We start from the raw sequence: 27,602 nt of genomic DNA on the forward strand, positions 1-27,602 counted from the left end.
TATTTTACTGAAGATTGTCTGAGAATGTACAAAGCTTTTTAACCAGTAAGTCTGAGTGAAAAGTGATTTTCATGCTAAGAATAAAAGTATTTTCTGGTTTACAGTTTCATATTTCATTTGCCCAACCTCTAAAGTTTCCAAAAGAAATATTAAAAAAATGTTTCAGTAGAATGTTTTATCTCTGATTTTTTTTCTGCCCTTATGCCAACTTCAGCAAAAAAACAAAGTGAAATAAAATATTAAAAGTATAGAATGAAATTATGAATGCCTTTCTTTAGAGTGATTGCATATGTGGTATCAAAATGTATATTATAATTTAAATTTTCATATTACACATTATTTAGTTTCTTAATTTAAAAGTGAATGTCAAAAAAAAGTCACGTGGTATGTTGAATGCCGAGCTGTTTAAAATTAGATGTTTGTGATGTCAAAATACGAAGTCTATAGTTTTCATATGAATTATGAACTTAAATTACTGATATTGATAAGCTATAATATAAAATAAGAGCCTGCTATCTTTTCTATTTGCTGAGATATTGTTCATGTACTGAATCAAATGTAGTGGCTCCATTCACCTCTTTCCATTTTTGGAAATAGTCCTTTATGCATACATGTATAGATGTGCAGTGAATAAGCAATTGAAAGCTCAGGATATCCTCATTTGGATTTTCTCAGCCATATTCAAATATAATGCCATTAACTCTTTTAAGACATGTTGGTAAGTCAAGTTTTTAGCTTGTTCAAAATTTCATGTTTTCTTAGACATAAGTAGAGCCTAGTTACTCAAACTGATAAATTGTAATGGAATTATATCAATGTAATAATTTAAGTTTTTTTGGTTATTCAAAGGCACATAGAATATAAAAGAAATTATTTCATTCCATACTCTCCATTTGTGAAATTTCTTAAGTCTTAGCAAGCTACAAACAGCAACTGAGTACAAAATTAGTAACTAGAAGAAATAATTATTTGGTTACTTCTCTGTTTACTGTTCTGTGCTTTAACAAAACTAAGTTTATGAACTTTTTTATAAATATTAATAATCTATATACATATATAATGCATAATAATTGAAATTTGGCTGTATTTTACAAAATACTAGTCCACTAAAACACAGCTAAGACAGGTCACTTTGTAAAGGTCAGTTTTATGTTAATGAATATTGTAACATGAATGCACATGCAACTTCTGTAACTTGTGTATTGTTAGCCAGGTCAATACAATAAAAATAATAAATATATATACACGTATGATGTTATGAGATTTAAGCTGTTCAGTCTAAACATTTATGTTTTCCTGTTAGAAACTGTATCATTCTAGAATGAAAAAGACATAATTTATGTTCTAATTTTTTTATGGTGGTTGTGAAATCACTCAAATCAACTAACCCATACAGAAATTCATTAGTGAAATTAAAATAAATTATAAAGTTTTTTTCTTGAGAAAGATTTGATAACTATCTGACACTATAAGAATTTGGAATATGAAATATAAAAATATTCTGATGTATAAAGTATTTTTAAACTTGAAGTGAAAATTTTCAACATATTTCAGGACTTTCTTGTAGATTATTGCCACTGAGTGCCAAAACAAACTGTCATTAGGTTCACATGGTTCAAAAACTATTCTTTGTATTAGTTATCAACACATTCAATAGCAGTATCAAAGAAAATTATAAAACTATTGAAAGTAGAAAGAAATATGAAGATGGATTGTGTGTGTGACAAATATAGTATCTCAGTACACCAAGAAATTGGATTTTAAAATTTTATATTTTGAGTTGTCAGTATCTATAGGTTATGAATTGAATTCCCTATATGTTCTGAAATGAATATAAGGGTAGGACTAAGAACTAAAATGGAGATTTCAGTGCATCATATACGTCCCATGACAAGATTCAAAAGTTTAAGATTTAAAACTCACTTAAATATTTCATTTCAAAATTAAGAATATAATGCCAAATTTTGTATTGTAAACTATGATTTGATACTAATTTCATGACGTATGTCTATGATAAAGTTCTGTAATTAACTTTTGAATATAACTTTAAACGTATGAGGTTTAAGTTTTTAATTTGTTAATCTCTGTAAAAATTGTATGACACATAAAACAAATATAAAGTGAGCAATAAGATAAGAAGACATGCCATATCACACACAGAAAGCAAATTTGGAATTTTTTAAAATATTTTCTTTCAAATTAAAAATTCAAGTTACAGTGTTAAAATTTGAATTAGAAACTTTGCTGTGATGACATTTTTACTGATATATAATGATAACATAAACTTTCAAAATAACTAAAATGCTGTGACATGTCCTTTGATTTGTCTGTTAAACCTGAATACACTTGTTTGCATGGTATACATGGAAATGTTGCAAAATTCTATTTGAACTTTAAGTGTTCATTTAACTATATAAAGAAAAGGTAGAAAACAATTAGTTTACTTGCATACCACACTGTATTATTGTTATTTGTCAAATAAAATAAAAGTGTTAAAACTACATATTTGAGCAATTTATGCCAACAAAAGTATGTTAGGAAATGTATAACTTTTTAAGTTTGTTACATACCCTTTGTGTTAAATGTTTTCATTTGAGTGCATTTGCTGTAATCAAATCTTTTTACAGATTGTATAGAATCAGTTTTCTGTGTTGTTTTTAACAGTTAGATTGTCAAGGGGAGAAATTACTTGAAACCCAAGAAGAAGTAATGAAGTTGAGAGCTCACTTGGAAGCTCGTGTTCAAGAGGTTGGTGTAATACATTGTCTTTGAACAATTCTGTAATACTTCTTAAAAACCTTGCTGTAGCTGTTACTCTTTACCAAGATGCAGCATATTTCAATAAATTTTGACATCATTTTGATACCTTTATAGTGTATAAATAGTACCTGCTTTCATTCCTGCAGTGTATATGACCTTTTTACAGAATTTATAGCTACTACAAAGTTGTTGACAAATTCTATCTGAGGTGTTGTTTTTGCAGCTTGACTGGTCAAGGAACTTGTATGCTGTTTAATGGAGTAGTTGAACTATATTGTGTGTTGTACTTGACTTTCCATTTGACAGGGAGACTTTGCAATTGTAGCTTGGAGAGAATTACTTGTACCTCACAGCTGGTGCTCTGGTGTCTGATTGTTATAGAGAATATATATTGTGAATGCAGTTCTACCACTTTTGGATGAAAGTTACCCTGATTTTTGGGAAGTTCATTTGATCATTTCTGAAGGAATCAGAGCCCTTTTTCTACTTCCTAATGATGTTATAACTTTTAGTCAGATGCTGCTTGGCTATTTGATTTTTTTTCACTTACCTGCATTCTTATTTACACTTTAGCCTTATGTTAAGTTTATCAGTGATTGTTTTTATATCTTTTTCTAAAATAGTTATCTGTATATTAGATCCACAAATTTCTTGATTTGTTGAGATCAAACAACTGTGAATTAGGTGTAACCTTGAACTGACACACCTTCTGAGTGGAAAGTAGTTAAAGAATGTTTTAATGTTTAATTATTTTTTCAAAAATTGTTTTTTAAACTGTGTAATATTTTTCCCCAAAAGTATTATAAAAGGTAATCAGCATAATCTGTAATGGTTATTAACAAATACATAATACTTGAACTATTTGATTTTTTTTTATCAACTGTATTTTTCAATGTTTAGTTTCAAAGATTTTTATATCATTTGTTCTGTCATACACAAATATAACAGAGTCTTTTATTTAACCACATGCTTTCAAACTCAAAATCTGGACTGATGGTTAGGGTGCTCAATCCACAATAAGGTTGCAGGATCAAAGCCTGTTTGTTCTTTTAGCCATGTGGGCATCATTATATTATGGTCAGTTCCACTGTTCATTTGTAAAGAGGATTCCAAGAGTTTACAGTGGGTGGTGTTTACTATCTGCCTTTCCTTTATTATATCACTTTCAAATTAGAGATAGCTATGTAAATAACTCTTAAGTAGCTTTGGGCAAACTTCTACAAAAGCAGACAAACAAAAGCATTGAGTTTAACTTGTTATTTCACCTATTCAAAGGAAAACATTAAATATGTTGTCATGACAAATTTTAAGTTAGCATGTATTTCCACCTTTACTTTCAGCCTTGAGCTTTTTGTCTTAGAAATAACCTGATGCTCCACAGTGATGTTCCATATATAATAATGTATGATAAGATTACTGTGTGCATAAAGTGTGAACATAGTTTGTGTGTTTTATAATCATTATTTCTGTATAATGAAGATCTTAAAAAAATAGATGGAAGATTCATAAAAATCTTCTGTATTTTTATGCTTTTTAACATCATGATTTGTATTTTCTTCTTAACTTATTAGGTACAACAGCAAGCTCTGACAATAACAAATCTCCAGGAAGCCATTGTTCATTCTCGGAGAACCCTTGATGGGTTGAATCAGTCAGGTTCACGTAATCCTTCAGCTGTTAAGAGAACAGGAAATCCAACAGTAGTAAACATCTGAATTACTTCTATCCCCTTCGATGGTTAAAACAATGGGCAGTCCAACAATACTAAATGTGAGCAACTTCTATTGGTACTTGTGAAATTATTTTATTAAGAGAAATGTGGGCAAGAGAGGCACCTCAGCATTATGTATCTATTAGGAATCAGTATTTATGTAACCTGAAGTGCAACCTTCAGTAACCTCAAGTCATGTGAGAGTTTGCACAAGAACTGGTCTGTCTCTGTCCATATTACTCATAAGCTAGTTGTAAGTAAAGCAGAAATCAAATTATTCTAATGATAAAAAAAATTTAGTCGAAACATCTCAGTATATAGGGTCAATTCATGCTAGTAGTAACTACTTCTGTTGTAAGAAACTAAACATTTTTCACATGGAATGATGTAACAAAAGGCCATACTTTGACCATTTTGTTTACTAATTAAAAAAGCTCTTAAATTCATTAGTAGTTCTATTGCCATCACTGTAGAAGGCTTTCAGTCATTTGATAATGTATCTAGTCTTGAAATTGCAGTATCCTACTAACTAGCCTACATTGAAACTCAAATTATTCACATGAATTTATGTACAGCATTACAATATCATTTTGTATTTTATTTGTGTGCAGAATATTGATGTGCATAACACTGCATCCTTTTTAAACCAAGAAGAATTGTATTCATTGTTGATAATTTGATAGATTTTTGACATTTCAGAAAAGGATTGACTTTGTTATGATTAGCTAGATGACATTTGCACAAGTTAGCTAATTGGTTAAATTTTTGTGAAGAGTGTGTATTATATCAGTTTGTGTTAAACTTTTGAAGACTGTTGCTTTTACCTTTGCACATGTTTTGGTTATTTATTATTAGACTATTGAATACTAATATTGGTATAAAAGTATACATTGGATGCATGTGTTTATAAAATATGATAGATATTTATTATACAGGCTATTAATTTACTTTTTTAAAAACTTGTTTTCAACTTGTAATGGTAGCTATACATACATGAAGTTCTTGTTAAGTAATTTCAAGATATTTTGCATTTTATTGTATCAATCATCCATACTAAATAATTTCTTTAAAACCTAGGTTTCAGTTTCAGTTAAAAAAAAAAACTTGAAATATTTGTAAATTCATAAGTAAAACCTCTATCCAGTAGATGTAAATTGAGCCAAACTTATTAATTATTGCTATGGTTTTGTATTTTTAATTCACATAAACTTTGGATTTTAAGTTTTTAAATTATTTTTAATGCATAGAGTAAAATGTAAAAAAAATTAATTTTAGAGTTTCCTGGCATAGCTATTTCAAACTGCAAATTTAGAGACCTTGTTTTTGCTATTTTTAAAAGTTTGATGCGTTTTAAATGAAAGACTACTAGTTCTGTTTACTTAAGCTCTTATTACATGTTGTGATTAGCATATACTTACAAGTGCTTAGGAATTTAACTTCATTATCCAGTATATAGTTTTAATCTATTTTATTTTTACTTAAATATAGAATTTTATGTTTTTCTGAAGAATGGAAATTAAAATTTTTAGTAACTATAAATATGTTTCTAGAAAGCATGGGATTACAATAATAAGCCTGTTGCTAGAAAGCATGGAAATATAATGATAAACCTGCTTCAAGTAAACATTGGAATATAAAGATAAATCTGTTTGTAATAAACATGTAAACATAATGATAAGTCTGTTTACAAAATTGTGAAAACAAGGATGGATGTTTCACAAATATTATTGCCACGGTTGTAAAAGTGAAATATTTGTGAAACAAGCAATATCATTGTTTTCCTCAATTCTTCAATTATGAAGTGTCACTGAGTAATGACATTTCAAGAATTAATATGTTTCTAATAAACATGGAGATATAATGTGTTCCTGGGAAGAATAAAAATGTAATGATACATATGTTTCTAGTAAGCAGGGAAATACCATGATAAATGTGTCTGTAAGAAACACAGGACGTGCTTTGTTTTTTGTAATAGAAAGTCAGTTGTTTATAGTCAACACTGCTAGCTATAGATCTGCAGAATTAGTTTTAATATCTTGCAATATTTCCAGCAAGTTGTCATAAATTTTAATAAACAACAACTTTACAATTTCTTACTTGGATGTAAATCAAAGTATTTTATTATCCAAATTCTGAGGTAAATGTTAGATAAAAAAATGTAAGCATAAAGGACTTTTTTTTGGAAAATTCCATATTTTTTTTTTTATCCATTAGCATTAGAGGTTTGTATACCCTTTGTATAGAAGCTCATTTATCTTCATTTGTATGAAATTATTCACTAAATTATTTAAAAAGTGAAGTAAGCCATCAGAGCCACAGTTGGATTTTCCTATATTTTGTTCTCAACTCAAAGGCTTATAGTTTGTGGCATACATCAAAAATTAATATAGTCTAAAGGAATAAGATAAAAACTAATAATGATTTTCTAGGGATTTCAGTTACAAACATTTTACTGTAACTTTGTGCTGAATGTGTTTAAAAACAGCCTGTACAATGTGAAGGCTGATGCTAAGGTTTAATTAAACCTAAAAATTCTTTCATTACTATTGTAATTCATTTAAAGAGTAAAACAGAGTTGAAGCTCAACTTTATATAAAAATAATGCACTTTCAGTTTCGGTGTTTTGCTTATATATCTCAACAGCTCTATTTTTAATGTTTCTTTTTTATTTGTTCTTTTAGACTTGAAATGGAAGGTTTAACCCTTTCCTACTTGAAGCAACACTACAGTTAAAATTATAAACTTTTTAAGCTTGTTTGATTGTGTAGTAGGAATATTTCTCATGTTTTACTCAGTCTGTAGTTGTTTATCAGTTTCCAACTCAGAGTCAATATTAAAAGTCTAGGATCCATTTTTAACTTTTTTTAAATATTTAAAATTAGACAGTTTTGAACTTTTTTGCCTACTGACTGAATCTATTTCACAAGTTCATTTTTTACATTTAGACAACTATGAAGAAAGTTTATCAAAGTTTTGGTGACACTAAAACTAAAGAAATATTAAAATACAGAATTCTGCATTGTAAATTTTAATAATGTATCATTTGTGTGTGGTTAATTCCTGATAAACATTTTGTGTAGACTATTATGTTTGGTTCAGGAAATTTCTAGGTGAAAGAGGAATAACTGTACAAACCTGAAATATTGTAATAAACCTTTTGTTCCTGTTGGTCAGCAGTTGCTTAAATATTGTCTTTGGACAAAAAATGAAAGGGATTTGAAAAATTCAAGATGTGTAACATATTTTTAATCGTTTTTGTACTAATTTACTTTCTGCTTAAGAAAGTCACAATAAGTTACTGTACCCTATAATAATTTTATACAAGATTTGTAAATAAAAATACTCAGCTAAGCAATAAAATCTTTTATTTTTCATGGCAGTTTTCAGGAAGTGTCACGTAATATAATAACAAAATTGCAAGCTTTTACATACTGTTTCAACAGAATTTTATTTTTTGTATTGATAAAAAACAAGCTTCAGCTAAAATATAAACAAATGCTGTAATACCCAAGTAATTTATTGTATAAAATAACCCTTAGAAAGTGTTACTACTATAACTTTTTTAAATTGTAAATTCATTTCATATCTATCCACTGTTAAAAACCTTTTCGATATGGTATTCATTTCTAATCTAACCATTCACACGTACGGCATAATCTTTGTAACAACAAAATATTTTGTGTTAAAACAGGGTTCCTGTATCATCCTGATATCACATCAGAATAATGTTGAGAGTGCTCAGAGCTAGTATAGGTTAAACATCATGTTTGTGTTTCAACTCTTCTTATTGGTTGAGACTTCTACCTCAACTAACTAGTATTTTCCATGGTGTTATACGTAGAATACATGCATTAACTGGAATTTATTTTATGCATTCCATCTTACAAAAATTGAAGTAAATATTTCTTATTTTTGAAGGATTTACTTTCAGTTATAAATTGTCAGGAAAAACAAAAATATTGAGTGTTAGCCATTAAACCTCAAATTACAGCATTTTATTTTTTAGACAATTTACAATTGGTGAAATCCATGTACTTTGTTCTTGCTTGTTACAACATTCAATATGTAGAACTGATCAAATTTTCCTTGTAAAATGTGTAGGAACTTTCCTGGTGTAATTAGTGGGATTACTTGTGAAATCGGTGGTTTTCATTTATGTATATGTGACTCATATGCTACAAAGATCCTCTAATAAACTAGTTTATGGGTCCATAAACAGTTTAATGCTTAAACAACTGGCTGGATTTATACAAACCCCATCAGTATGTAATATAAGATATAATTAACATTTGTAAGTATATTTTTTTTACATTTTGTTTGAATAAATCTAGAAATATCTTTACCTAATTTTATTGATTACAAACTGATATGATACTTGCTGACCAGTAGGCAAAGGGTTAATTAATAAAATTATTGAACATTATTTATTAGCCAAACTGACTGACTGCCACAGTGCTTTGTAGATGTAATCTCTTAGTTATAATTGAGGATCTGTCTGTGATGATTTTAACTAATTAACTTCACAAACTTCGACACTAAGAGTTGGATTAGGATGCTCTTGGTGTACAGAGCACAGATAGACCATTGTGTAGCTTTGTACTTGACAACAATCCAACAGCAAAAAAAACAAAACAATAACCTAATAGAAGTAATTTAAATATTACTTCCTTTACATATACTAGTTTTTGATAATGATTTTATGTTTTTCCAGTTTTGGATGACAATTTTGTTTTTCTCTTATTTATGATTCATTTTGGTAATGGATAATTTTTTTATTCCATGCAAGATCACAGTAATTGTTCCATCATCATTTAAAACCAAGAGGAAAGAGTTAAAAGAAAGCTTATTTTGATTTACTGTTTATCTGCATAGTGTGAATGTATAAAATATTTTATCATAAATAGCTTTTTAAGGAATTAAAAAATAATGAGAGAAGTGTTTAACTGATTGGCCTCAGTGGATGAAGTTATTATAACAAATCTTTAAGTCAGTATTTAAACTTTGATTTAATGATGCATGTATCCAAGCTGGTCTAAACATACAGTAGATTTCCTGTATTGTGTTTAGGATTGTAGAAGTAAGATTTATCCATGCTTTCAACTTAAAATACTTTGATAAAGTGTATCATATGTATGCCTTTTTTATATCTGTGATAATGATAATGCATAATAGACATTCAATAAATCAGTCATCTTTGTAAAATAAAAATGAAATTGTTCTGTTACTCAAGTATAGCTTGTTATATATTTGGTATTTAACCTTTTTTTTTTTCTTATATTGAAAAAAACTTCTGTGTTCTCACATTTTCAAGTTGGCTTTGACCATTGTCTTTATTCAGCCTTGCTAAAAGTAGAGTAGCACAAAGTGACTTTGTTATGTGTGACTAGACTAATACTTGTTTTTTAATGGAATACAAAAAGGTCGTTTGTGATAATCTTACTTATTCCACACTGAACGGTGATGTTCTGCTACAAATTGTTTCATAAACAGATACTATGTAATTATATGTAATTAAATCACTTCAGATTGGAAGTGTGTTTTAAATTTGTTCTAATTTCTGCAGATATTACTTAAAAGTTATCTGATTTAGTTGTTTAAATATTAAGGTTAAATGTCCTGTAATATACATACTTCCCATTTGATATAGTGGTATCATATTGGCAGTGATGAATGCCATGTAAATATATTTTCCATTTAGTGCACTGGTTTCAATATTGGCACTTGTGAATGACCTAACCTTTTCCATTTAGTCCAGTGGTTTCATTGCTGTTAAAGGTGAATTTCATATATATTCTAATTTAGCTCAATAGCTTCAGAATTGAAAATGAATGCATATACATATTTCCAGCTTCTCACTAACTTTCAGACTTATAATAATTTGCATTATAAAGATATTTCCAACTAAGTTCAGTGATCTCAGTAATGGTAATCATTATTATATATGTTTCCAACTTAATGCAGTGGTTTCAATACTGATGAAGAACGTATAATATACATATTTTTTCAGTGTTAGTCATTTTTTTGATAGAGTAGATTATATAAATTTATAGACTAAAATTTTTTTTTGGTTTCCAACATGCTTTTTATAAAATTAGTAATATACAACTGTTTGTTAAAAAAAATTATCATCTTGAAATTCTTTTTTTGTTTTTTATTCTTTTGAAAATCTTAATTATGTTTTTTGGCAGACTGCAGTGGTATAATCTAATTACATTAATATAGGTAATGTAACATACTAAAGTGCCTAAAATTATTTGTACGTGTATTATATATTGCTAAATTTATGCAACAACAGTGTTATTTTAGTTATCAAACAATTTTTGAAATATCTCATCAATAATTAATTTTAAAACACTTCAGGCATTGACTGTAATGATGCTATTAGGTAATGAATAATTTAAAATGGTTCTTATTTTAATATCCTTTGTATTCAAGTGTGGCATACATCAGTGTCATTCACTTTAAGTTGTAATAACTTACACTTGTTTCTATATAGTTTTTAGTATTTTGTTTAATATTCTGAATAGGGTTGTATTACTTTGTGATTTTTACTTTTATGCACTGTGAACTTACTTGTCATTTTCCATTACTGCTTAATAACTTTAAAAGGTTAGTATTTGGAATTTTGTGAGTGTCCTATACATATTTGAAAATATTCAAGTATAAAAGACTTGGATGTAGAAGAAAAAATACATGCACCAATCTGTCACCAGAATTAATATCACATCACTAAACACAGGTTAATTCTGGTGTAATGTTGAAATATGTGCATGTATTTTCTTTCATACTTCACTTTTAGCTATTTTATATCTTATTAATTCTAAGTAATCATTTCTACATTACTTCTACATTTATAGTTCTTATGACTTTTTAAAATATGTGCGTGAAATAATTCAGCTTATTCCTATACAGCTGTTGTCTAAGTATGAAACTTAGATCATTGGGATTATGTACAGTTATGTGAAAAAGTTAGGATACCCAATGAAAGCCTGTGTATGTTTGTAACATTTTTGTATATATAGATATTTAATCTCAACTTTAACAATACTGAGAGATTATAGGAATTAACTGAACAATTAAAACTGAAGAAAAACTTCCACCTCCATGCTTTACAGTTGGTATGAGGTTCTTTTCCTGGAATGCTTTATTTGGTTTTATGCCAAACATGTCCTCTGTTCTGGTGTCCAAATAATTCAATTTTGGACTCATCTGTCCAAAGAACATTATTCCATCTGGTCTTTGTCTACATTCTCTCTGGCAAACTTCAGTCTGGCCTTGATGTTTTTCTTAGAGAGCAAAGGTTTCCTCCTTGCACACCTCCCATGCAAGTTAAACTTGTGCAGTCTCTTTCTCATTGTAGAAGCATGTACTTTCACATCAACAGTAGCCAGAGCCTGCTGTAGGTCCCGTAATGACATGTTAGAGTGTTTGGAGACCTCTTTTAGCATCTTGCAGTCTGCTCTTGGGGTGAACTTGCTTGAATGACCAGACCTAAACATTTTGGCAGTTGTTTTGAAAGCCTTTCACTTGTTGACTATTTTCTGGACAGTGGAATGACTGATTTAAAAATCTTTTGGGATCTTTTTAAATCTCTTACCAGACTCATAAGCTGCTACAATTTTCTTTCTGAAGGCCTCAGACAGCTCTTTTGCTCTCACCATGGTGCTCACTCTCACTTCAACAGTCAGGAGCACACCAAACTAAATGTCTGAGGTTTAAATAGGACAAGCCTCATTCAAAATGCTGGTGTGATACACCTGTGTGTGAGTTGAGCCATTTTAAGTGGGAATAAAATTGGGAGTGTCCCAACTTTTTCATCAGGTAGAATATGCATTTTGGTAGAATTACATGTACAGAAGATCTTGAATAGTCTTTTCTTCAGTTTTAATTGTTTAGTTATATTCCTATAATCTCTCAGTATTGTTAAAATTAAGATTAAATATCTATATATCCAAATATGTTACAAAAATACACAGGCTTTCATAGGGTGTCCTGACTTATTCTCATGACTGTATGTTGTTCAAGACTGGAATCATGTTGACTGCATTATTCTAATATCTGGAAATCTAATCGGCTATGATTATGCATAGAAAAGTAACTGTCTGTTGTGAAAGTTTTCAAAATGTATATTTTATTAAAGGAAGCTGCAAGATTTTTTAGGGTTCATATTTGTACAATTCTGTAACTGTAATGTAAGTAATTCAAGTTTTATGATGTAAGCTTCTGTTACAAGCAGGTAAAGTATGATTATAATTCACACTATAACAATTGTTATTGTAGCAAATAACTTTTATAAATAGTGTTTTGATACAGTACATTATTTCTAACTTGTATAACTATTATTATGCAGTGCTGCCTCTGTATGCAAAAATTGTTTTCATGTCACAAGACTTGATTTACACCACCCATTCTCAAACTTTTTTTGGCTACAGCCCCTTTGGAACTCTTCTCAGGTTCCAGGGTCCCCTGTTAAACAAGGATACTACATGAACAAATAGACAGAAAATCATTCTTTTTTTAACACAAAAAAAAATCTTGAACATTCTGACATACTGGACAAAACGTAAAGACTGTAGGAAATTAAACATCTGTTAGGGCTAATGCAATCCTTGAGCTTTGTGCTTTTCTGCAAGTTTCATGATATCAGGGTCCAAATTAGACAATGACAGTCAGAGGTCACCTCCTATCGCAATATCAATTCTGTTCCTGGATTTTGCCAAGGAAATTACCTTGCTGAATCTGCACTCAACCAAATATGTTGAGGGAAAGGCAAGAAAAAAATCTTTGGTCTTTTTCTTACAATGTTAGAAATTTATTCAGCAGATCACTCTTGATCCAAAAGTCTTTTTGAAACTGACTGAACTGATGACGTGAGTTATATCACATTAATTCTCTTGGTTTCTGCCTCAACTGGTGTGGGTTGTACTTCGAATGGATTCAAAATCCAATCTGGGATACCAAGGTTTAATTGGTCAATAATTCTTTCTTGCATATCCTTGTGTATCTGTTTGAGATGTTTCACATAAATTGTAAGGTCATCGTTCTTCAATGCTTCTGTGATTGTCTTTAGATTTGGAAGTTGTAAAAATTTCCGACAGCCTATATTGTGCCAATAGACTTTGAGTTTCTTAAGGAAAGAAACAATGGCTTCCTTATTATCTACGAAGTTACTGGTTTTGCCCTGTAAGGTTTTGTTTAACAAATTAAGTTTCTGAAAGATATCTGCCAGATAAAATATGTCTGCCTTAGCATCAATGAGTCTTTCTTCATGCTCTTTATCAGACATGAAGGAAACTGTAGTGTCCCAGAGTGTAATGAAATGTTTAAGACAGTTTCCCTTTAAAATAAACCACTGGCACTGTATGCTGCAGATAATAATAAAATGTTTTTCAGTCACTGATATCAACTTCTGCTCTGCTGCGTAAATTACAGTCAAATTTCAAATCACTTAATTTCCTTTAATCAATCTTGGCTACTTTCCTCTTTTTCGAGACAAGGGTTTCCAGTGCCTTCTTCTGAGCTTTTTTCTCTCCTTCTCTGAATGGGCAGCTCTCTGTGCCTCTGCAGCTTTCTGGACTTTTTCTTTAGCCAAGGTGGCTGGGCCAGATTTCACAGAACCATAGGCCTCAAGCCTTTCTGACCTTTTCTTCTGATTCTCCCTCAGCTTTGAGGTATACTTTGAAGCTGCTGATCTAATGTCCTTACACATTCTCTTGTCTACAGGATCAAAATGAACATCTTTCCTTTTAAACATTTCAATCACTGTTGTTTCTTTTTTCTCTCCTTCTCTGAATGGGCAGCTCTCTGTCCCTCTGCAGCTTTCTGGACTTTTTCTTTAGCCAAGGTGGCTGGGCCAGATTTCACAGAACCATAGGCCTCAAGCCTTTCTGACCTTTTCTTCTGATTCTCCCTCAGCTTTGAGGTATACTTTGAAGCTGCTGATCTAATGTCCTTACACATTCTCTTGTCTACAGGATCAAAATGAACATCTTTCCTTTTAAACATTTCAATCGCTGTTGTTTCTTTGGAGCGTAGAGAATATTTTATCGTCTGGTATGCACTGTAGGTTTCTATTGCTGTTTTTGATGATTTAGCATCAATCACATCTCCCATGACATTGAAGGATGACTCAACCATAGGGCCATGAAAGACAGAAAACGCTCCTGACACTACTTTTGAGAGTGCTGGGTAGGTGTCCATCATGTACTCTGTTGTCCACCAGCCAACAACATCAGTGTCACTCTGGCATTTCAGGTCACTGTCCACATTGTACCGTAGTATTTCCTGTGATACACTATGGTTTTCTGGCAGCAACTGTTTGAAGAGATCTGCTAAGTCTGTGAGATGTTCACCTGTGACAGTATGGCCTTTGACAACTGGATCTGTAGCACACAAGTCCTGCAATGTTCTGCTGTTCAATGGCAGCTTCTTCTGAAGATATGATCCACATGTGGTGTAGGCAGTTTGGACATCTTCAAGAAATTTGAACACTGTCAAATCTTTTCCTTTCTTGACTACAATTTGTTTAGCAACATCACCTACAAACATTGTGGTTTTCTTCAGGAGTTTATCAGTCTCATTCAAATCCAATTTCTGCAATTTCAGTGGGGTCAAATTCTGCAGATGCTCTGCTTTGACAAAACAAGCTAGAAAGGCAGTGAATGTTTTCATCTGCATGTCATGCAGTTTGTGACACATTGTCTTCTTACCATGGAATACCATCACATACTCCTTAAGTATGGGCAACACACCCAGATAGACACTGGTTAGAAGATCAGTCTTCTCCCTTTGAAATAAGATCTTCTCCACTATTCTAACTTTCCTTGCTTTTCCCTGCTCTGTCATGCTTTTCTTCTTTAGTTCTGCATGTATGGCTGTAATCCTTGCTGGGCCTTGGTGCTTACTTGATAAAGTTTCTTGTAGATTTCTTCAATTACTTCTTTGTACACAGGCTTCTCACCCTTAGACAGAAAGGCAAAGTACAGAACTGTGTATGCCTCCATCATCCTTGCAGTAGTCACAGTTACATCATAGGCAGACAGCCATCTGTGGGATACAAATCTTGGAGGTGTTGTGAAGGGTATCCCAAGAAACTCACACACTTCTTCCAGGTTCATCAACTGATCTCTGGCCCACCGATGATCTTCAAACAGATCAGTGCTGAGACCTTCCAACCACTTTTGGAATGGGTTGGCAAAGACTTTTGCAGCATTATGGATGTGGTGGCATGAATCACCATCCACATCCAGAAGGTTTATATTCTTCTCCTTTCTAATCCTTGCCTCAACCCCTGATTTTGTACCACGCATGACATTACAAGAATCCATCATCGAACTCACCAAGTTCTCCCAAGGTATTTGGTTCTTTGTGAAAAAGTCAGCAACAACTTTGTACAATGAGGCAGAATTGACCTTCTTTAGTTCGATTGAATCCAAGTGTTCAACATCTACTTTCTTTGTTGCCAGGTTAAGATAAGACACTAGAATGGCCAAAACCTTCTTGTTACTGTTACTAGTGCTTTCATCCATGTTCAATGAGAATGGATAATTTCTCATGTTGTTATAAATCCTTTGTGACAGTGTATGTGCCACTCCAAGAACAAGTTTGTAGGTTGCTGTTGTCCTTGTCAGTTGAACCTGGGATAGTGCTGCTTTGTCTTCTGCCTGTGCCTTTGCCAGATCTACAATGACTGGAGCCACACTCAGACTGAGGGAATGCTCTGTGATGACACCAAGGATCATAGCCTGGAAGCACACAAAAAAAACAACAAAATAAATAGCAATTCAGCAATATTCTTGCATGTCATTCAACTTTTTATTCTTCTAAATCTGCTGAAAATTATCACTACAAAGCTTTCCAATAACCTTGCAATCTATAGTAAAGCAATTAGTATACAATACAACACCAATGATATTATACAAAGCACTATATCCCAATTTCACTAAGTATAAACCAACATATCAATTTTTTAGTGATAGCCAAGCACCATATATATTTTATACAACATATTTACAACACCTGACGTACCTCACCAGAGTGAAGCTGAAATTTAAAAAAACATATGGGAAAAGATTACTATAAGTTTTTTTATATATAATCTTGGATGATACTCATATCAGGTTGCAAATAAGGATGTTCCTGCTATTCAAAATAGTAACTCACCTCAGCATTGGCCTTTCTGTTGAAAATGGGAACAGCCAGTTTGACGGAACTTTTGACTGGCTCTGCCTCTTGACTTGGTGGCTTTTCTTGGAGTGGTGGCTGAAGTAGGGTCTTTACAGACTGAGTCTGCAACATCACATCTACTATTTTCACATGTGTACTGGATTTACAATGGTCTACTAGGGCAATGCTCCCACGGCTACCATAGTTGCAGTACTTGTCACAGATGACACATTTTCCCTTGCCCTATTCTTCGTCTTTCTTGAAGAAATGTTTGAGGGGGAAGGTCTCGTTTTTTAGAGTAACTTTCAGTTCAAGCCACTGCCAATTCCATTTATTCTTGATGTTGTCCCCATCAACTTTGCGAGCCCCGGGATCATCCTTGTCAAAGAACTTTCCCATGATTCTGCAATGAAACCAAACAAACCACACTGTATAAAACAATCATTTAGACAGTTTGAACAATCCTATCATCATCATTGAATTGATCATCATCATTGATCATCACCATCATCATTGATAATCATCTTCATCGTTCAGTATGCTACCTGCACCATCCATGTCCATCTCTAATTTATTTATCAATATATTCAGCTGTTCTGAGCCCTTATGTGCAACGATTAAAGATTATCTACCATTATTTAATGAATTTTAACAGATATTTCCGAGGAAGAAAACAATGATGGCGGAACGATAAAGCCTCCGTCTCGGCTGGCTGTAGAAACATCATCCGTGTCCATCTCTCATTTATTTATCATTATTCAGCTGTTCTGAACCCTTATATGCAACGATAAAACATTATCTACCATTATTTAATGACTTTTAACAGATATTTTTATATAAAAAAGAACCTACCTCTCATTTCCATTAATCGTCTGAATTCTCGTCTTCTTTGCTGGACCACGAGACCTGCAACGAGACTGCCTCCAAGATGGCGGTCAGATTTTTTTTTCTGCAATAAACATTGAAAAAATACGATTTATCCTCAAAAACCACCTACCCGGCCCCCAAATCGCTCATATTTTCTCCTCGAATTTACACGAATCTCGTGGGTGATCGTTGGCCGTTTGAAAACCGCGGAAATCCGCGTTTAAGCGGAAAAATGGCACGCATGTTACATGAAAACTACTACACAGAAACACATAAAATTTGAGGATATTATCTACTAAAGGTTTACCTTTAATCTAGTACCAATACTGGACCTTGATGTACCAGTCATCCCAGCATGTTGAGTTGCATTTGATGCAAAGATATTTCTTGCACAGGGAGCACCAAACTGAGTTAATGACCAGTTTGAAAGGAATGTCCTTGTATGGGTGGTTTCTTTTATATGAGGTGTTTTTCACTGCACACAACACTCACGATTTCCAGACTTGTCCTTGGGAAATTAAGGATAATGTGGGCCTATTACAAACTGCAGTTCACATGGTTCTTTTCTTGTCTGCACTTGTGCAGATCAGTGGTAAACGCTGATGAGTGACAAACATATTTCTTGGATGAATCTTATGAAATATATGTTGTTTGTGTGCTGGTGGGTATTTGCCAAGATGTAAGAGTTGTGTTGTAGCAGGTCCAGATAAAAACTTTATAAAAAGGTATTGTGGCTACCTGTAGTGCTTCTGTGTAACCTTGTCATTTGATCATTTTTGTCGCATCCTCCCATGAATGAATTATAGTCGTGAACAAGGTGTAGCATTTGGATTTCTGACACAGATCCATCCTTGTTTCTTTTGGATGCTGTGACTATATCTTTAGGATTGTGATAATTTGATATGAAATATATCTACTTCCTGTCTTGCCAAACAAGACATGTCATACTGTTCCAACAGAGGAAACGAAAATCTCCACGTTGTGGTAGTTTTTCACTTTCAGTATCTTCGAATAATGTTTCTGCTTTGTCATAGCTGTTCCCACTACACAGGTGTGTAGGGTATTCAGTAGAGGGTGTGCCAGAATAACAGAATTGTAATATCTATCCATGATGAGGACATGGGCCTTATGGTCAAGCTGACATAACATCAAAAAGTGAACAGTAATATTTCCAACTGCACCTAATTTTGCCTCAACCATTTCTGCTCCACCAGTATATATTTCAGCATTGAGAATGTATCCTGTATCCTCCTCACATAGCTTGAATGATTTTATTTCCCATTTCGTGAGTTTGTCTTTGACGTATTGCTTGATTGCTGGCTGATTTTGGTGGAAATCATTCCCTCGTCAAGATTAGATCCTTGTTTGGCTTATAATACAACCTAACTTTATGAAGCAAGTCATTCAGCATTGGGCATACTTTGTATGTTTTGTCTGTCTTATCCACGCTTTCTTCATCTTCATCAAGAATGCGTAGGAATGTCCAGATTGCAAGGAAACAATCGCGAGTCATAACTTGATGGAAATCAGGTGTGAACATTACAGAGTTCTTTCCCTCACTCACCGTGTAAACTTTATAGTTTGGTTTGATAACTACGTATTCCGTATATAGTCTTAATCCAATCAGTGATTTCATTTCCTCTGTTGACACTGGGGTAAAGTTTTTAGCATAGTAAGAATTTGGTTTCTGTTCACGAACTTGAGAGGCACGTAAATTTATCATGTTCCACAAATTCACCCAAAACGTGTCATCAAAGAAGAGACTCAAAATGTCAGTAGCTTTGCTTTCTGCTGTTATGAAATTGGGAACATTTTGTAGGCCTGCATTGTTACTATCAAATTGTACATGAATGTTGAGCTTCACACCATTAAACAAAGAAAACGAATGTTCTGAAGGACATGGCGGATCATCTGTGATGCATAGGTTTGATTTTTGCTTGGGCGAGGGAGAAATGATGAAATTCTTGCTTCTAGGCAGAAGGTGTTTAAACTTGATATCTTCCAGTGTGAACTTGCTGGATGCTCTCGTGATGCGTATATCTTCAGGATACTGGGTTTTTTGATGAATCATGTCTGTCTTAGTGTGAGAAACTGCGTCTGCTGTTTGGATATTGTCAGTTGAGGCAGAGGATTTACAAGTTTTAGACTCTTCAGGGATGGTTTGTGTGCTCTGGGATATTTTGTTACCGAAATCCGTTTGGGTATACTTGTCTGATGTTTGATTTTCAGTTTGCGGGGTGGCTGTGGGCGAAGTGGATATTCCGCTAGGTTGTAGTACAGGTGTAGGTTGCTTAGGAGTTTTAGGTTTCATTGGGTGGCGTCGGGGGCGTTCGGCACTAAAATGGAATATGTGGTAGTAGCATCCATTCCGTAGAATGGTATCGGCAATAGGTTTACTGGGTGTTACAATTTTCATGAAGTTAGTAGCTTGACGGGAGGATTTTGAATAAATCCGGTGCATGGCGTATATCACGGACTTGGTTTGGTTTTCAATGGCGCATTTTATTTCACTTGGTTGAATGGAGTGGTGTACTCCTCTCAGGAAAACAGTGAACAGGTTAGTAGGGCTTATGGTGGGTGCACATCTGATTTTAATAGAGGTATTCCATTACTCACAAAAGTAGGATAAGTCCTCAGGTGTTGACGGCTGGAGGAGAATTCCCCCTCGGCGTAGAATTCGCGATCTGTAAGGGTCTAAGGAGGCGCCAAGCTTAGCCTGCACAATAAGCGTGGCAATTTGAAGAGGCAAAAGGTGAAGCGATAGGCCATCGACGATTACCGGCGGGACCGTTGGCGGGATCGGCACAGCAGGACCAGGTAATGAGAACATCATTCTGGTATAGCAGGAGGATGAAAAAAACACACATCTGACTAATACAGTGTCAAAGCTGGGCCAGTAAACCTGTGAGTGATGAATAATGGAAGGAAATACTTGGTAGGTATTTAGGTTAAATTATCATTTCGTTCTCCAAATGTCGAATGAAAAATAACCAGGGGCGGTCAGAAACTATTGTTTCTCTTCACCCCACACAAGGGAAGAATAAATTACTCAACTGATCACGGAGATAATTAGGTGAATTGGAGTGGCTTGTTAGTTATTTTTCATGAGCGATGGTCATGAATGACCTCGGAGTTGACAGATTATTATGTTTAATTGAGGAGGAGCGTCGAGAAAAGCTGAGAAGCGGCACGACCTGCCGGAGAGAAAACGAAGGACGACGGGGAAGGTTCAGCACAACAATCACAAGCGTCCGAAGAATTGTGTGAATAAAGCTGACGTGGAGTGAGCAGAGAGATGCAAACACAGTACGTCGACATGATTAGGTCTCGTGAGTGGAATATATTAGACTTTAAACACTTAAAATTTGGATACTTAAAATTTAAATACTAAAGTGACGTACCTCTTTTCAGGGCTGGGATCTACAGATCCTACGAAACGGAACTTTTGCTGCGGGGGGAAACGGGAGTACCCCGAGAAAACCCACTTTCACGACCAGGGCGTCGAATATAGGCCCTGGTCGTGCCCGGAAGAGGAGCTGTAAGGAAAGAAAATACACAGATTAATAACAAGAGACATACAGTAACACTTACAATTATAAAGCAATTGATAATAATAAAACACAGAGGTAATAACTAGGATGCGTTTCGAACTAAGAAGACGACTGTTCTGAAGGACTTGGCGGATCATCTGTGACGCATGGGTCGAATTTTTGCTTGGGCGAGGGAGAAATGATGAAATTCTTGCTTCTAGGCAGAAGGTGTTTAAACTTGATATCTTCCAGTGTGAACTTGCTGGATGCTCTCGTGATGCGTATATCTTCAGGATACTGGGTTTTTTGATGAATCATGTCTGTCTTAGTGTGAGAAACTGCGTCTGCTGTTTGGATATTGTCAGTTGAGGCAGAGGATTCACAAGTTTTAGACTCTTCAGTGATGGTTTGTGTGCTCTGGAATATTTTGTTACCGAAATCCGTTTGGGTATACTTGTCTGATGTTTGATTTTCAGTTTGCGGGGTGGCTGTGGGCGAAGTGGATATTCCGCTAGGTTGTAGTACAGGTGTAGGTTGCTTAGGAGTTTTAGGTTTCATTGGGTGGCGTCGGGGGCGTTCGGCACTAAAATGGAATATGTGGTAGTAGCATCCATTCCGAAGAATGGTATCGGCAATAGGTTTACTGAGTGTTACAATTTTCATGAAGTTAGTAGCTTGACGAGAGGATTTTGAATAAATTCGGTGTATGGCGTATATCACTGACTTGGTTTGATTTTCAACGGCGCATTTAATTTCACACGGTTGAATGGAATGGTGTACTCCTCTTAGGAAAATTGTGAACAGGCTAGTAGGGCTTTTCGTGGGTGCACAACTAATTTTCATAGGGGTATTCCATGGCTTGCAAAGGTAGGACAAGTCTTCGGGCGTAGACGGCTGGAAAAGGATTCCCCGTCGACGTAGAATTCGCGTTCTTGACGGGTCAGTGGAAGCGCCTGACTTAGCCTGTGCAATAAATGTGGCAACTTGAAGAGGCGAAAGGTGAGGTGGCAGGCCGTCGACGACTACAGGCGGGATCGACACAGCAGGACCTGGAAACGACAACGTCATTCTGGTATAGCATGAGGAAAAAATGTCTGGTAAACTTGGGAAAAATTCAATCCAGTAAAAACATGAATAATGGACTGAACTGCACAATGTATTTAAGTCGAACGCGCGAACCTCATAGTGACTACCGAGCCGACTGACCGCCTGCCTGGGCATCGCTGGGACAGTAATGTGTGCTAAAATACTTAAACAATCACAAATATCTTATATTCCTGTTAAAGCTCATCAAAAGGCAAACACGTTGTGATATAATGTCTATAAGCACGTCTATTAAATAAAAACACCTAAACAAAACCTAGCAATACAATTCCAGTAGAGGCTTCAAACCGTTGAAATCACACCTTTTGTGTTCTAATTATACAAGAAAATACAATATTTTTACTATCTATGATAAGAGAATATATTGTTCTTTTACCATAAAGCACCAGCACTTCATTAGAGAGTGGTGATAATCTGAAATTTCATGGATTAATGAGGGCCACAAACACAGGTCTAATGAGCTCTGTTGTAAAATCGAGGCTCAGACTAAAGGGAGCGGAGGGGGTGATGTAGGGCGCGTCTGGATCCGAGCGGCCCGAACCTGTCGTTAACTGTAAACGTACTTTGTGGTCAGTGGCTTCGGCAGCTAAGGAGAGTAAGGGCGTTCGACAGTAAAACCGGTTAGACATGCATGAGAACAAATGGCGTAGGAAAACCGCACAATATACACATACGATTGATGCAGCTACAAGCTACAAATGGCCTGCCAGATCTAGATCACAGTAGTTTACGCTTGGGAGTAATATTTTCGAATTTCATGCTCTGTTCAATCTGTTATATACTTTGGCCTACTGACTGATACTTACGAACTATCGCTTAGATCGAATGATCTGTTCCATCATATTATCAGAAATGAAAATTTTGAATGTTTCGAATGGTGTAGAGACTCTTGGAGCAGCTTGCCTTGTAATACCTGGGTTCCCATTGAATATATTGAGAGCTGCGGTTCTCCTGTTGATCCTTGAAGGTGTTGTTGAATAACGAAAATTCTTATCTTTGGATAAAAGTTCGTTCACTGGCATCGTAGTAAGATCTTGATTACTTTCTTCACTTTCAGAAGGGTACGGCGCGATTTGTTCATCATTTTCGGCTTCAGAGGGATCATCATCACAACTTTCAGAGTAGTCTTCGACATTATCATGTTCACTTTCATCGTCGGATGGTTTTGTCAGTAAATGTACAGCTTCATCAAGAGATATCATTTTTGACACGGTTTGAAGATTTCAGCTCCTATATATATATATAGGATTTGTGGATTCTTCTAGAATATTCTAGAAGCTTCAAGAATATTCTAGATTATTCTAAATACTTCTGTAAAGTTTCTAGAATGTTCTAGAACAGGCGTGGGCAAACTAGGCAATAATCAGGACCTTCTAAAATTATTGTTGGAGTAGAGTTATTATCCTAAATATCCATCTTTTGAAAAGAAGTTGTAAAATTAATATATTTTTACTATAATTTGCTTTTTTCGGTTGCCCAGGCCTGTTCTAGAATTATTCAGAAAATAAATAAAGTCATTTTTATGTTTTTTGATCTGGGGCCTAATAGGCCCCAAAATACCCTTAGTGGATGTTTAAATTTTTTTTTAAATATTATTTCGCAAATGTCTTAAAAGTCAAAATATTATTGCTCCTTAAAATATAAAGGGATAGGGTCATTTAATGGCAATTTCATTTAAATACAAAATTATTAGCCTAATATTAATAACCTTTCAAGTTGCTCTGGGGCCTATTAGGCCCCAATTTTCGTGGGAGTGTTAAACAAATATTGTTGCTTCTCACATTCAAGAATTCTCTACAAGTTTCGGGACCAGGCAGTACTTGCGCAATACACTGTGTACAACGGTAAATTTGTTACAAAACTAATAAATATCAACTAGGATTCCTGTATTTGATGAGCATATATTTCACTTATTAATGATAACTGGTTGTTTCACACAATAAAGTGAGAGAGTTTGGTATAATAAAGAAATAACAAAGTTAATATTTACGAAGGCATCTCTTTTCTTGTTCGTCATGAGTTTTATTATATTTACCGATATTGAGATTTTATAAATTCCGCTCAAAAGGAGATTAGTCGTATCTTGAAAAAGTACCACAACTGTCATATTTTAACTGCATTATGTCTGGGTAAGTGTTTAGTCATATCCTGTAAAGAAACTACAGCCATGACACTTGAATTGTACTAAGCTTAGGTATAAAGTTAATGATGTTTTGAAAAGAAACCACAACTTTAACTCCTTAATTGTATTAAGCGTGGATGTAAGTTCAGTCATATTTTGAAAAGAAAACAGTTGTAACGCTTGAACTTTATTAAGCCAAGGTGCGAGTTTAGTCACATCTCGGAAATAGACCACAGCCTTAACACTTGAACTCTATTAAGACTAGATGTGGGTTCAGTCATATCCTGAAAAGAAACCACAATCCTGAGTATGATTGTCAAAAGTCGAGATGTGTTTGCTATAAGCTAGTGGTAGGAAACCTTCAAATGTAACAAGTAAATTATTTCATACCCTTGTCGTTGATTGGACCAGACTGTTCTGTGATAAGTGTTATAAATGTTTTTTTCTTTTTGATAGCATATGAAAGGCATGCTTATGTATTAAGGTAATTTAAGTTGAACTATTTTTTATGTTATCTTTTTAACTTAGTAGCATATGATTTTTTTAGTTATTCTTAACACCAATGTATGAGTTTAGTAGAACCACGTGTGTTGGATGTGAAGTTTTTATTACAAGAAACAATTAACAGCATAGTTATTTTCATCACGGACTGAAAACAGTTCAAAATAACAATGATTGAAACACATTGTAGTGTATCCGTAATAAATCTTTTGATCCAGGTTTTGATGTATGTGGTAAAATAATGTTCAAAATGCTTGTAGTCTTATTTACCACTATTATTATGTACTCGTAATTCCGTACTAGGGATCTGATATTTTAATGTTTTTCTTATCGTCTGCAGATCTATAATAAATAGCCTTACCTCTGTTTGTCTAGCTTTTAATAAAATAACTCTCCTACTAAGCATACTTTTATATTCTGGCATATTTATATATGCTTTGAACGTTACTTTAAGCATCACTCTTAACTCTTCTTAAACCAGACATTTTGCATGCGTAGGGATGAGGGAAAATATAAAATTTATATTTGATTGAACTTATTTATGTTCTACCGAAGTAAGGCCCAGCAAACTATTGATGTGAAAACCTTTATTGTTTCAGTTCACGCATAGAGTAAAATATTAACAAGCTAAATGATTTCCCACCTTTAACTGATGCTTCTAGTTCAGTATTTTAACATGAAATTAGAATCCTGCAGATAATGAATGGTGTTAATGTTTCAGGTTTTGGAAGAAAATTAATTTTACAACGTAAAACATGTCGATCGTAATTATTTAAAATACATTATTAATGTATCATAGAGATTTATTACGTATTATAAGACTTATCTGTATGTGTCAGTAATTTGTACAGTCATAATTCTTAGCTTCAACTTTTTCAGAAGCCGAGGCTTAGTTTAGTAAACATCTTTATTTATAGTTGTAGAAAGATATTTAGTGAAACAGAAGCAGATTTTGTAATATCATAAGCTAGAATAACAGCAAGAGTAAAATTGTGTAAAACCCATATTTTTTTAATTGTAAACATTTTACTGCAACGTAATTGAGGAAACTAAACTAAACAAGAGAAAAAGATCTGTTATCATTATTAATGTTATTTGTTAAAATAGCTTTGCAGATCTTGAAAGTTTGCTATCTGTTCACAATGGTACGTTGTTACACGTACTACTGAGGTAAAAGTTTTGCATTCACATGTTTGATTGATAAGTTTGGTAAAAAGAAGTTTGTAAGCTACTGAAGTTTTCACTTCGTTTTGTTACGTCGAATTTGAAGCAGACAGGCCTATAAAACTGATGTGTTTCTATGTAATTAGAAGCACACGCTTTGTGATTTCAATAATAATAAATAACACTTATCTAAGAGTGATACTGAACACAGGACTTCTGTGTCTCATATGAACTATTCTATATCATCCAATTAGACGTATCGCGATGTGGTACAAGTAGATACGGGAACTCTCAGTACTGTTTAAGTTATTACCATAGTGTTCTTATAGTTATTACACCATAGTGTACCATATTATAGTGTTCTCTTTGTATTCAGCATAGATGTATGCCACCCCGTAGTCCCCCAGTAATATAACTATGTCTGCGGACTTCAAACGTTAAAAACCGGGTTTCATTACCTGCGGGGAGCGTAACACATATAACCAATTGAGGTAGTTTTGTGTTTAACCACGAACAAATAATCCATGTTTTAGAAGATTTCAAAACTTTTTGTTTTCTTGGATTTTATTATTACACGTTCCTACGGGGCTATTTATTATAATATTAATTCAATAGTTATTTTATCTTGTGCAGTTTATAATGTGATACTTAATCGGATAATTTCATGTAATATTTAAAAAGAAATTGTAGTTATTGTTGGTATTTTGAACTACAATCAGAGGCATTAGTGATTCTTGATTGATATTTTGAGCTAAAGAAAGTATAACGCAATCTGGTTTTGTGTTTTGACATTTTTAAAATAAACTTTTATTTTGTGTGTTTGTAAAATAATTTGATCAATGATTAGGATTAACTTGCATTATTTTTGCAATGGTTATGTTGTTTTTGCATTGCTGAAACAGCATTTTATATTTGATTAACTTTAACTCCGAGAAATTTGGAATAAAAATTGTTAAACTGTACAGAATCAGTATAGTAGTAAATATTGTCTTTGATAATTGACTGATTTACCGTCCACTAGGGTTTTCACTGATGGTACTGTGCACGTTTGTGTGTGTGTGTGTGTGTGTGTGTGTCCAGCTCAAAGGAATGCGTTGATTTCTGTACAGGTATGATTCAAGAATTCCAGATTGTTTGATCGTGTAATTACACTTGATGCATTTCTACGACTGTCTGAAAGTTTCTAATGGCATAGATATTTGCCAGTAATAATATCAAGAAAGGTGATTTATAATATGTATACGGTAATAGGAGTATAATATATTGTTTTAACATCCTCAAAGTTTTCTGTGAAATTTCTTTACCTCTGCATATCACCGAGCTCTTCAGAAACGCGTGGTAAATAGAACATGATTATCATGTAAGAACAATATATACAACATTGTCGAGAGCTTGGCGAGATACATTTTCGTGTTTTTTTTTTAAATCTAAGTAATGATCAATCTACCTTATTCCTACCATAATAATTGGACTCTGAATTTTATTTGCGTTATAAACCCTAATTTTACCGCTGATCGTCTGGTGAAACATAATTTTGAACCGGAACAACACTTCGAAAAAATAGCAACAGTCGTAAAGGTTTTAAGTATCCATTAACACTTTGAAAATTATTAGAAAAAATGTTTTGTTTGTTTGTTTTGTCTTTTCCAAAAATTTCCAAGAATGTTTTGTTATTTGG

At 33.5% G+C, this 27,602-nt stretch overlaps 2 protein-coding genes across 4 annotated transcripts in view; one reads left to right on the plus strand and one right to left on the minus strand.

The window, feature by feature from the left end:
* Positions 1-27,206, plus strand: part of LOC143239422 (uncharacterized) — a 91,128-nt gene extending 63,922 nt beyond the window's left edge. The window contains exons 15-17 of one of the 3 annotated variants that reach the window (XR_013021174.1): positions 2,665-2,748; positions 4,332-4,530; positions 7,153-27,206. Coding sequence is in view for 1 of the 3 variants with exons in the window: in XM_076480452.1 (XP_076336567.1) it covers positions 2,665-2,748; positions 4,332-4,475 (228 nt within the window). In the remaining 2 variants the exon portion in view is untranslated. Of the gene's footprint in view, positions 1-2,664; positions 2,749-4,331 lie in introns of all 3 variants that reach the window. The other 2 variants (XR_013021175.1, XM_076480452.1) reach the window with 2 other exon arrangements.
* On the minus strand, positions 15,316-16,768 carry LOC143239424 (uncharacterized). Its single transcript, XM_076480457.1, has 2 exons — positions 16,634-16,768; positions 15,316-16,215 (listed from the first exon to the last, which is right to left on the minus strand). The coding sequence occupies exons 1-2, from the start codon at positions 16,766-16,768 to the stop codon at positions 15,328-15,330; spliced, it is 1,023 nt and encodes a 340-aa protein (XP_076336572.1). The 3' UTR covers positions 15,316-15,327.
* Positions 27,207-27,602: the final 396 nt, after the last annotated feature.

The sequence above is a fragment of the Tachypleus tridentatus genome, chromosome 13 (genome assembly GCF_004210375.1).
Source record: "Tachypleus tridentatus isolate NWPU-2018 chromosome 13, ASM421037v1, whole genome shotgun sequence".
Taxonomy (NCBI): Eukaryota; Metazoa; Arthropoda; class Merostomata; order Xiphosura; family Limulidae; genus Tachypleus; species Tachypleus tridentatus.

Coding starts and splice junctions, on each gene's coding strand:
- LOC143239424 (XM_076480457.1), bottom strand. CDS start 16,768: ATGTTGCAGACTCAGTCTGTAAAGACCCTACTTCAGCCACCACTCCAA. Junction 16,216..16,633: donor ACAGAAAGGCCAATGCTGAG/GTGAGTTACTAT, acceptor GTGTGCTTCCAG/GCTATGATCCTTGGTGTCAT.